This window comes from Sus scrofa, chromosome 8 (assembly GCF_000003025.6).
Source record: "Sus scrofa isolate TJ Tabasco breed Duroc chromosome 8, Sscrofa11.1, whole genome shotgun sequence".
In the NCBI taxonomy this organism is placed as follows: Eukaryota; Metazoa; Chordata; class Mammalia; order Artiodactyla; family Suidae; genus Sus; species Sus scrofa.
Window position 1 is genome coordinate 66,625,598 of NC_010450.4, and position 13,121 is coordinate 66,638,718.

At 34.9% G+C, this 13,121-nt stretch overlaps 1 protein-coding gene across 3 annotated transcripts in view; it reads right to left on the minus strand.

Annotated features, from left to right (window-relative positions):
• Positions 1–13,121, minus strand: part of LOC100624700 (UDP-glucuronosyltransferase 2C1-like) — a 38,511-nt gene that overhangs the window by 23,471 nt on the left and 1,919 nt on the right. For all 3 annotated transcript variants that reach the window (XM_003356957.4, XM_013989306.2, XM_021101413.1), the window contains exon 2: positions 7,904–8,052. In XM_003356957.4, coding sequence (XP_003357005.2) covers positions 7,904–8,052 — 149 coding nt within the window. The remainder of the gene's footprint in view (positions 1–7,903; positions 8,053–13,121) is intronic.

Consider the following 13,121-nt stretch of genomic DNA (forward strand, 5'->3'; position numbering starts at 1 on the left):
GCATGGGAATCTCCATATGCCCTGGGTGTGGCTGTAGAAAAAGACAAAAAAAAAAAAAAAAAGAAAGAAAGAAATTAACTGAGATAATTCACCGAGACAATCAGTGTAAAAATATCACCCTGGGTGGATTTTATTAGGTAGTGGTATAAAAACATATTCCTTATTCAGACAAAAAAAGAGAGAGAAATACCTCCTACCATGTGTTAATTTAAAAAATGTGAATACCTTAAATATATCATATAAAAATATAATATTATATATTTATTTTATTTCTTTCTTCCTTATTTTTTAAGTTATTTCCCCAACACAATTTTTTTTTCTACTGTATACCACGGTGACCCAGTTACACATACATGTACACATTCTATTTTCACACATTATCATGCTCCATCACAAGTGACTAGATATAGTTTCCAGTGCTACTCAGCAGGATCTCATTACTAATCCACTAAAAGGCCATAGTTTGTATTCATAAACCCCAAGCTCCTCAATCACCCCACATCCCCTGCCTCAGCAACCACAAGTCTATTCTGCAAGTTCATGGTTTTCTTTTCTGTGGAAAGGTTCATTTGTGCCTTGTATTAGATTCCAGACTTAAGTGATATCATATGGTATTTGTCTTTCCCTTTCAGACTTTCTTCACTCAGTATGAGAGTCTCTAGTTCCATCCGTGCTGCTGCAAATGGCATTATGTCATTCTTTTTTATGGCTGAGTAGTATTCCATTGTGTATATATACTACATCTTCTGAATCCAATCATCTGTCAATGGACATTTGGGTTGTTTCCATGTCTTGGCTATTGTGAACAGTGCTGCAATGAACATTCAGGTGCATGTGCCTTTTTAAGGAATGTTTTGTCCGGATATATGCCCAAGAGTGGGACTGCTGGGTCATATGGTAGTTCTATGTATAGATTTCTAAGGTACCTCCATACTGTTCTCCATAGTGGTTGTACCAGTTTACACACTCACCAACAGTGCAGGAGGGCTCCCTTTTCTCCACACCCCCACCAGCATTTGCTATTTGTGGATTTATTAATGATGGCCATTTTGACTGGTGTGAGGTGGTATCTCATGGTAGTTTTGATTTGCATTTCTCTGCTACTCAGGGATGTTGAGCATTTTTTCATGTGCTTGTTGGCCATCTGTACATCTTCCTTGGAGAAATGTCTATTCAGGTCTTTTGCCCATTTTTCAATTGGGTGGTTGGGTTTTTTGCTGTTGAGTTGTATAAGCTGCTTGTATATTCTAGAGTTTAAGCCCTTGTCACTTGCATCCTTTCAAGCTATTTTCTCCCATTGTGAAAGTTGTCTTTTTGTTTTCTTTTTGGTTTCCTTTGCTGTGCAAAAGCTTGTCAGTTTGATTGGGTACCACTGGTTTATTTTTGTTCATATTTCTGTTTTTTTGGGAGACTGACCTGAGAAAATATTCATAAGGTTGATGTCAGAGAGTGTTTTGCCTATGTTCTCCTCCAGGAGTTTGATGGTGTCTTGTCTTATATTTAAGTCTTATATTTAAGTCTTTCATCCATTTATTTTGATACTATATATAGAAAACTCTAAGGACTCAACCCAAAAACTACTTGAACTGATCAACAATTTCAGCAAAGTATCAGGATATAAGATTAACATTCATAAATCAGTTGCATTTCTATACCCTAACAATGAAGCATTAGAAAAGGAATACAAAAACACAATGCCTTTTAAAATTGCACCCCAAAAAATCAAATACCTGGGAATACACCTGACCAATGAGGTAAAGGACTTATATGCCAAAAACTATAAAACATTAATAACGGAAATTAAAAACGATATAAAGAAATGGAAAGATATTCCATGCTCCTGGGTTGGAAAAATTAATAATATAAAAATGGCCATACTACCCAAAGCAATCTACAGATTCAATGCAATCCCTATCAAATTACCCATGACATTTTTCACAGAACTAGAACAAACAATCCAAAAATTTATATGGAACCACAAAAGACCCAGAATTGTCAAAGCAATCCTGAAAAACAAAAACCAAGCAGGAGGCATAACTCGCCCAGACTTCAGGCAATATTACAAAGCCGCAGTCATCAAAACAGTGTGGTACTGGTACCAAAACAGACATACAGACCAATGGAACAGAATAGAGAACCCAGAAATAAACCCAGGCACCTATGGTCAATTAATCTTTGACAAAGGAGGCAAGAACACAAAATGGGAAAAAGACAACCCTTCAGCAAGCATTGCTGGGAAACCTGGACAGCTGCATATAAATCAATGAAACTAGAACATACCCTCATACCATGCACAAAAATAATATTATACATTTAAAAATAAAATACAAGAGAACGTCTTTTTAACCCTAGAAGAGAGACACATATTTTAAATGAGAATTTGAAAAGTACAAATCATAAAGTATAAAAATAAAGATTGGACTACATCAACTATAGTATGTTATTTTTGAAAAGGAAATCATAGGTAATGATAATAAATATATGAAATCACAGGGGAAGATATTTGCAATAGCTAGATCAAGGATTAATACCTAAATATTCTAAAATATGGAAACAATTTGTATTATTTGGAGAAAAAATAGGCTATTTGAAAAAAATGTATTGTGTATATAAGTTTCACAGAGAGAAAATAAAATAACTGATAAGTTTCTGAGATGTACGACTTTGCAATTAATGGAGATAAATAAAATTCAGCAAGTGATATCACTTTACCTTTACAAAACACACATTTTTAAAAATAGAATGATATTAAGATGAAGATAACATGTAGAAGATGTGACCATCTAAGTACTCATGATGAAATAATAGATTTGTGCAGATATTCAGTGAAATTAAATGCACAACAAAATTTAGTACATCTGTAACCAATCATTCTACAATACTACTTTTAATAAAAATCTAAAACATATGCAAGTTTCAAACTTTCCTTCCAATATTCTTTGTTGTAGGACAGAGATGGGGACACCAGATTGTCCTTTGTGGAGAATAAGCAAAATGTAGTAATATGTATAACAAAACTCCCTGAAAGAGTCAGAATAAATGAAATAGATTTATAAATAGAAACCTGGATATATGAAAAAACCCTAAAATGCATAGACTAATATGAAGAAAATATAAATTATAGCATAACATTATTTAGGTAAAGAACTCAAATCAGTACTACATATAGTTCAACAATCCAGTTATTTGTGTAAATTGGAATGAGAAGATAAATATTAAGTGCTTTTGACTAGATAGTTACTGGTTGTGGGGTAATGGAAGGGAAGAAGATAAAAACAATGTAAGAAAATAAATCAAAAGAGATGTCTGCTGTGGGCTGATTACAGTATGATATGAACTGAGAGTATTATTAACATATTCTGAAGACTTGAGATTAAAAAAAAATTTTCCATAATTCCACAAATTATGTGGAATCAAGTTGACATCTTATCATGTTGTAGTGGGAGGGAAATTCTTCACTCTTATCCCCAACCTTTACCTATGTCTTCCTTACAAGAAAGAGATGAAAGTCTGAGTCTCACTGCAGAAGCCTAGTTGGGTCACATTTCCTAGAGGACTACTGTACTCAGTGTTATAAGAACACACGCATGTGGGTAAGTGTGGTTTTCCTTTTACTTCTTTAATAGATTGGAACAAATTAAAGAAGAAAATAACCTATTCCAAAAATGGGACTTCAATATTTTATTTATTTATTTATTTTTATTTATTTTTTCTGTAGGACCACACCCACGGCATATGGAGGTTTCCAGGCTAGGGGTCAAATCAAAGCTGTAGCCACTGGGCTACACCACAGCCACAGTAACTCCAGATCTGAGCCCTATCTGAAACTTACACTACAGCTCATGGCAACACCAGATCCTTAACCCACTGAGTGAGGCAAAGGATCGAACCTGTGTCCTCATGGATGTTAGTCATATTTATTTATACCTAGGGCATGATGGAACTATTTTTTTTTTATTTTAATGTTTACATGGATCTCATTAATTTGACATATTTGCCTGACTATTGATAGGATTTTGACACAAGGGAAGAAGTAGCTATGTAAAGTTGAGTCTAACCAAATGATCCAGGCTAATTCACCAGAGCGATCTGCATAGGGATTAAGGCCCAAATGTAGTTAACAAAAGGGCTTCCGGAGTTCCGGTCGTGGTGCAGTGGTTAATGAATCCGACTAGGAACCACAAGGTTGTAGGTTCAATCCCTGCCCTTGCTCAGTGGGTCGATGATCTGGCCTTGCCGTGAGCTGTGGTGTGGGTTGCAGATGTGGCTCGGATCCCGTGTTGCTGTGGCTCTGGCGTAGGCTGGTGGCTACAGCTCCAATTACACCCCTAGCCTGGGAACCTCCATATGCCGAGGGAGCAGCCCAAGAAATGGCAAAAAGACAAAAAAAAAAAAAAAAAAAAGGGCTTCCACTTATCATCTGCCACTGTACCTACCCTAACTCACTGTACCTACCCTAACTCACTGTTCCTACCCTAACTCATTGTACCTACCCTAACTCACTGTATCTACATGAACTCAAATGTGGTTATGTTTGTGGAAAGGTTCAAGTTTTACTGGGCTCTCCTATCGTGTTCCTTTCTTTTAGAGCCTCAAACTTCACAATTACTTTACTTTTCATCTTCTTTATGTTATTTTGCACATTCACTTTGGCTCTTGCATTAGTATGATACATGTAGATTCAGTGCCCGTTAGTGTCTGCTTTTTTTTTTTTTTTTTTGTCTTTTTTTTGGTCATTTTAGGGCCACACCCACAGCATATGGAGGTTCCCAGGCTTGGGGTCGAATTGGAGCTGTAACTGCCAGCCTATGCAACAGCCACAGCCACACCAGATCAGAGAGGCATCTGCAACCTACACCACAGCTCACAGCAATGCCGGATCCTTAACCCACTGAGCGAGGCCAGGGTCTGAACCCACAACCTCATGGTTCCTAGTTGGATTCGTTTCCACTGTGCCACAACAGGAATTCCCAGTCTCTGCTTTTTATAATTAGTTGTATTATAAACTTACATCTTTTCGAAATATTCAAAAGCCAAAATTAATCACATGAATTATTCAATTAAATGTCATGAAAATGCTTGCTATATTTTACTGCTATCAAAGATTTCAGAAAAGTTTTTATTTCATGTGTGTGAGATCATGTGCATTATTTGGCTCCAGAGACATGACTGTGCTGTTGTAGTGCCCCAGGGAGCCCTCTGCTGGGTGGAGACAGCAGAAACAAGATTCCTTTCAATACTCGAAAGCTCTTATACTTTCTTGACATCCTCAAGTTCACATAAAAAACTTCAGTTAGATCCTTGGTTCCACATCGTTGGTAAAATAAACAAGATCATAAATACACACAAACACACATTATATATACACGTATGTGTGTTACTGGGTCAATAATAAGGCAACAGGAGAATTCTGAATATTTCTGAATTATTAAGATATAGCAAATATGCATGTAAGTCTCACACTATCCCAACATTTGATTTCTATGCCTTTAGAATTAAATATTCATAAGGCATAGATCTTTTATCAAAAATTATGAAATAACATAATAAAAAAGGCCCCAGAACATTTAAGTGATTACTTCAGGAGCAGAAACAGTGACTTGGAACAATGTAGAATGCATATCCGATATCATATATCTTATCAAAATATTCATGTATTCATATAACAGTGTAAAGTAAAAATTCCTGTTACATGATTTAAAAATCCCCAAATATTCTCAGCTTCTTCATTGAATATTCCATGTACTTCCTGGTCTGACCTCAACCTCAAGTCTTGCCCTATAATCCTTTAAGTATACTCCTTCTACCCCACTTATAGTATCTAGAAGGAGGCAGGATCTCTGTCCTCTTTTCTTCTGACTGTATTTCTAACCATTTTCCTTTCTCTACTTTTAAAAAAATATTATTGTCTTTATGTCTTTACTCTAGTATCAACTTTTCATGCTTTCTAATGCTATCAGGTTTTCAGGAACAATCTCTGTTCACAGAAACCTTAGACCTCTGACTTAGGGTCTTCTGCTCCACCCAGATTCTGTTTTTTATTTTGAGGGATGTAATGTTCACAATAAACAGCCAACACAAAATCATTTCTTCATATAACTAACAGCCCAAATTCAAAACTAACGCTTAACGGAGTGGGCAAAACCATGAAGAAAGTAAAAAATAGTGACTTCCAGAGATATGGGGGCAGGAAAGGATGAATAAGTGGAACACGGATGATTTTAGGATAGTGGATATTCTGTATTATAGTCTAAGGGTAGATACATGTCTTTGTATATTTATCAAAACAGTATGTGCAACACAAGAGTTAACCTTATTGCTAACTATTGACATTGGCTGACATTCATGTGACTGTTGGTTCTTAAAGTGTGACAAATGTGCCGCACCTGTGTGGGATACTGATGGGGAGGGATGCTGTGTATGAGAGGGGGCAGGAGATAGATGAGAACCCTCTGTACTTCATGATCAATAGTGCTGTGAATGTAAATGTCTCTAAGAAGTTTATTATTTTAATCTTACTGTAAATTATGAACACTGGTAGTTATTAATGCCACACCTATGTGGGATATTGCTGATTAGGGAAGCTGTATATGGGACAGGGCAGGAGACATGTAGGAAATCTCAGTATTTTGTGCTTAATTTTGCTGTGAATGAAAATGTCTCTACAAATATTGCATAGACCTGCCCCCTGAGATTAAAACAACATATTGCATAGCTGATTGCTAGACACTGCACTGTATCTCATTCAGCATCCCCAAATACAAACAAATTGTTTTCCCTCACAACTGCTCCCTTTTACTTCTTCACTTTAGTACATGTTAATATCCTCCACAAAATTGCCCATACAAAAAATATAAAGGAATGACATATACAAAGAGACAAAAAGTCAAAAAATAATTCTGGAACTCTGTCCCATAACCTTTTTACTTCCAGTCTATCAGCAAATCCTACTGATTTTCTCTGCAAAGACTACCTAAATCGCTCCATGTATACTCAAAATTGCTATCATATTATAGCTTATCTCTGGAATGTCTTGCATAAACTATTGCACCAATATCTCAGCACATTCCCATTTTAAATCTTACTTCATTCCAAACAATTCAATAGCCAATATTTATGAAAGTGTAAGCTGCTTAAAAATTGTACACTGATTATTCATTGACCTTAAATTTGAAGTAAAGAACACTTAATATCACCCATTTGTTTTTTCATAACTTATCCTGCGATCATCTCTCCAGGCTAATTTCTCTCCTCTATTCAAACCAGATAGGTCATCATGACTGAACTTCTGCCAGGATTCTGGATGGTCCATCACATCTCTATTTGATCTTCTCTCAAAGTATTGCAATTTCCCTACTATCATCACTTCTTAGAGTATGAGATAAATTGAAATTCCAGAAGAGGATGAGACCATAAAAGATTATACTCAATAACTTGCACCTCCAAAATCTCAGTGGCTTAAAATAACAGCTTATTTTTCTTGCCATCTGTCCTTCTATTGTTACATATATTCTTTAACTCAGCTTGACAGCGCAGCCACTCAGGAACACACTCCATTGACAGAACAGAGGAAAGGAGACCTCTGGTGTATCTAGGCTTGACAGTTAAGTGTTGGACTGGAAGTGATGTGCTTCAGTTCAAAACTGAGTACTGGACAGTTTCACTAAATGGAAGGGCTAGGAATTCAACTTGTGTCAAATATCTGGCATATTTGATGAACATCATTAACACTTACCATGGTGATATTACTAATATTTATGCCAGTATCATATTCTAAGTGGATAATTCCTATTAATTCCTGTGTCCAGTTTTCAATTTGAGGATCAAACACTATAAATAATAAACCAGAAATCATTCTAAGAAGTAAATACTCAAACAGACAAAAATAAGCACAATTAGTTACCTGAGGTAGTTGCTTTGCAGGCTTGCACTGAAGGCCTCCAACGAATTCAAAATTAGGTAAATAAGGGTGAGGAAATTCAAAATCCCAGTAAGTTCGAATCAACCACATTTCAGCTTTCCCCATAACCTCACATAACGTGGTAGGTTTTCCTGAATAAAAAAGAAGGATGATAGAGGGTAATATTTTATCATGAAATTTTGTAAGGAAAAAAATATTCATGCTATGTTAGCCATGAGAAATCAATTGGCCTTTTCCTCTGAGATTACAAAACAGTGAGATTATGAATAATCTGACACAAAATTAAGCATTAGACAAAGCCAAAAGCCTGCTGCTTTCTCTCTGCCAATGGTCTTTCATCTTGTGCAAAGCCTGAGCCCTACTCCATGCTCAGAATGGGCACATCCTCCCATCAAGGAACAAGAAACTCTGCCAGTGAACTCTGCTATGGTCTCATCCTCTTCTGGAATTTCAATTTATCTCATTCTCATTGCTCCCCAAAACTTTGATATCTTTAAAAATCAGCTTTTGTAATTGATCCATCTTTTCCCCCCCTTGCTGTTTGGGAGTTTGCTGTCACAACAAATTACATCCTATCCAGAATGGAAATCTCTTAATAAACATTTTAAAGTGATTATCTCCTTTGGTAAACAAAAAGAAAGTTCTCGTTTCATGAGATTTTTTTTTTTTTCCTCTTTGGTGAAGATACAGCACTGCATAATAATTTGGCACAAAACATTTGCTATTTTGACATATTGAGCTGACAAACAGTGCAAACGGGGCCCCTTTCAACTAAAGTGCAAAGAAGTATTAACAGAATAAGAACTCAAATAGTGACTCTGAATTAAACTATCTTTCTTAGTTTAAAACCAAAGCTTCATTTCTTATTGCTACATAACTGCTCTGGTATAAAGACCCTTACCAGAGTTCTGAAGTATGACTCCATATCACTGTAATGGGGAAACCACAGCCCTCTGATTTCACACCACATGGCTTTTTACATATTCTCCTTGATGTTCTTCATTTGTTAAGGTTTCGATTACAAAACATGAGGGGTTTTGAACTGACCAGCACAATCTATCTGTGTATGAGATCACAAGCAACTCTCATTCATTTAGGGGTTTGATTTTGGTAATGTGAGAGGTATTCAAAAACCAGTTTCAAATCCAGTACATATCCCATTTTGGAGCCTTCTCAGTGTCAGTCATGCGTACAATCTTATTCTCTGTGTGTGATGCTTTAATCCCACAACTGGCATATTTATGGCAGTTTTACTGAGATATAATTTATATAACACAATTTTTCCTTTTAAATAAACAACAGTGTGGGTTTTAGTATATTTACAACATTGTGAAATCATCACCAGTACTAAATTTTAGAAAATATAATCACTACCCAAAGAAATCTTGTATCCATTGTCAGCCATTATCCATTTTCCCTTCTTCCTAGCCCCTAACAGCCACTAGTTGACTTTATTTGCTATTCCAGAGTAATCTTATTTCACTTAATATAAATGAAATCATATATTACATGGTCTTTTGTGCTGCTTTCCCTCACTTAGCATAACGTTTTCAAGGTTTCATCCATGTAGTAGTATGTATCGGTACTTCATTACTTTTTGTTGCTGAATAATTCTTTGTATGACTATACTTCATTTTGTTCATTTATCAGTTAAAGACCAGTTGTTTCCATATTTGGTTATTATGAATAATGGTGCAACAAGCACTCATGTATATGTTGTGTGGATACATGTGTTCATTTTTTTGGTTATAAACCTATGAGTGGAATTATGGGGTCAAACGGTTAATTCACTTTCTTCCATATTAAGATGATATCTTGTTCCTGCTAAATCTCCACTCCTTAGAGATCAATCTAGTGTGCCTAATGCATTTTGTTGAAATGAACACAATATAGTATGAAAAGAAATAAATAACTAATATGGATAAAGAGATTGTGAGACAATATCTCAAATTTGTAAAAGCATTTCCCAAATTTCCAAAAGTAATGCCGTTTTGGTAGTATGCTGGGGCATTTGTTAAATACAGAATAAAGGATTATTTATATCTTTAGAAAAATGTATCTATGTTTCATTTGGTTATTTATTTGATTTATTGTGGATGTGTGTGTTTAGATATCATGAAGTTAAATGTTAACTTGCATATTTCTGCCTGGTAGAAAAGACCACCCCCCCAAATTATGATTTTATTGCTGTTAAAGACATTGACCATTTTTCTCTCCAACCTAACAGTATTAGTCTAACATTTCTTTTTCTCTTGAAATGTTTATAGTTTAAAATATTTTTTGAACCAGACACCATCTTACTTTTTTCTTCTCAGTTATTAAAACACATTAATTACATAGTTGAATTAGTAATTGAATATGTATTTTTTAATTTTGAAAAACATACTTGGAATACATTATATAGTGAAGTCTAAATTGGTTCCAAATGTCAATCTCTATCTAAAAGCATTTTAAAACTTAGGAGAGTAAAAGAAATATTTTTCTTCTACTTATCAGGCAGAGACTTCTCAGATTATTGATATAACCCCCAAAGGAATACTCTAAAGTACAAAGAGTAAGGAAAGAATCAGCGACAGAATTACATCTTTTCCCTAATGCTTCACTACAAAAGAGCTTTCAAAACTGAGTATGAAACTACTGGACCCAGGAATAAGCAAACAACTTAGATACAGTGGTAGATCAGACATTGCTTGATCCATGACTCAGAAAATGTCACGAGGATGAGATTTCAGACCTTTTTTTAGTTTCCATTTTTTAAGGGTCAAGTCCAGAGAAATAACCATCTGTTTCTGTCACAAACTGCCCAGAAAAAGGTCTCAATGGAACATGTCAATCTTGATTAGGTCATACGCCTTTTTGAACATCTATCCCTGGGCAGCATCCTTCATTAGAAACACTCATATTGTTTGTGAGTTGGTGAAAAAATATTTTCTCAGAGGAAATTTAGAACAGGTACTCCCCACTAAAGGGAAAAGGAAACAACTATAAAATAAGAGATCACAACTATAAAGGACATTTTTAACTTTTAAGGACTATTTTTTTTTAGCAATAATATGTTATTAGAGATACTTTTGTCAAAAGCAGTAACAAAGAAAACAATTTCAAACTTTATCTGGAACTGAAAAAGACCCCAGATAGCCAAAGCAATCCTGAGAAATAAGACCAACACACAGGCACTGCACTTTCTGATTTCAAGCAATTTTATAAAGCTATAATAATCAAAACCATGTCGTACAGGCATTAAAACAGATACATGGACCAATGGAACAAAATCAAGAGCCCAGAAATAAACCCATGCATATATGGTCAACTAATATTTCACAAGGAAGCCAAGAATACTCAATGGAGAAAGACAGTTTTTTAAATAATTCTTGCTGAACAAAATAGACATTTACCTGCAAAAGAACAAAACTAGACCCCAATCTTACTATACTACAAAAACTATCTGGAAATAGATTAAAGACTTCAATCCAAGACCTGAAACCATAAAATTCCTAGAAGGATATATGGAAAATAATTTTCCTGACATGGGGTCTTGGAAATGATTTTTTTTTTTAATATGACACCAAGATCATAAGCAACAAAATTTAAATAAACAATTGAGACTATTTAAAACTGAAAAACTTATGTACAGCAAAGAAATGATCAACAAAGGGAGAAGGCAACCTATGAAATGAAAGAAAATACTTTCAAACTGTATGTTAAACATAGGGTTACCATCCAAAATGTCTAAGGAACTCATAGAATTCAGCACAAAAAAAACCCTAGAGAATTCAATGAAAAAAATGAGCAAAGGACCTCAACAGACATTTTTCCAAAGATATTCAAATAGCCAACAAGTACATGAAAAGGTGCTCACTAGTACTAGACAGCAGGAAAATGCAAATTAAAACCAAAAGAATTATCAACTCATACCTGTTAGTATAGCTATCATCAAAAGATAAGAGTTAACGAATGCTAGTGAGGGTGTGGAGAAAAGGGAATTCTTGTGCACTGTTGATGGGAATGTAAACTGGGGCAAAACTATGGAAAACAGTACGGAGTTTCCTCAAAAAACATAAATTACTATGGCACACATATATTCACTGCAACACTGCAGCATAATTTCGGTAGCCAAAATATGGAAACAATCTAAATGTTTTTCACGCTGAATGAATAGAGAAATTATGGTTATATATATGATAGAATATTATGCCATCATAAGAAAAGGGGACAACGCATCCATCATTTGCCTCAACATGGATGGAACTTGAGGAAATCATGTGAAATGAAGTAAGTCAGATAAAGACAAATACTGTTTGATATCACTTAAATGTGGAATCTAAAAATAAAACAAGAAAAAAGAAAATGAACTTTGAAAACATAGAACACAATGGTGGTTGCTGGATGCCAGGGTTAGAAGGTGGGCACCATAGGTAGGTGAAGGTGGTGAAAACCTACAAACTTAGAGTTCTAAATTAAGTCCTGGGGATGTAATATACACCATGGTGACTAGTTAGTAACACTGTATTGTATGTGTAAAATGTGCTAAAACAGTAGATCTTAGAAGTTCTCATCTCAAAAATAAAAAAAAAAAAATTGTAACTATGTGTAGCGATGAGTGTTAACTGGAGTTCTTGTTTGTTCATTTCACAGTATGTACAAATACACAATCATTATGTTGTATACCTGAGATAAAATGATTTTAAGATAGGACAAGGAAAATTCAACATAAAATTTTTTCGGCCATTTCAGCCACCACCCGACTCCACCTTAGTGTACACTGCATATCTGAATTATATATTAACTAGATTCTCTCAGAATACACAAGGATGCCTACTTGCAAAAAAAATAAATAAAATAAAATAAAATTTCCTCCTGGTGCCACCAAGATAACTCCTTACAAGATGATATTCCTTCCTTAAATCCTTAAGGAGTCACCATGACCCACTATTCACCTTGCTGGCATATGTAAACTCACTATTATTCTGATATATAGTCTTTTGTCTCAAAAACTTATACAACTGTGCTTTGACTTCTAATGGGCAGAACACTCCTCAGAGATTTCTGAAAGACTGTCTCATGGGTTATAATCCTAAAACTGGCTAGATTAATATTGATTAATTTTCATTGACACCTGAAACTCATACAATGTTAAATGTTAATTATATCTTAAAATAATCTAACTGAATAATGTAAGCAGGTATTGCTTCTTCAAGAT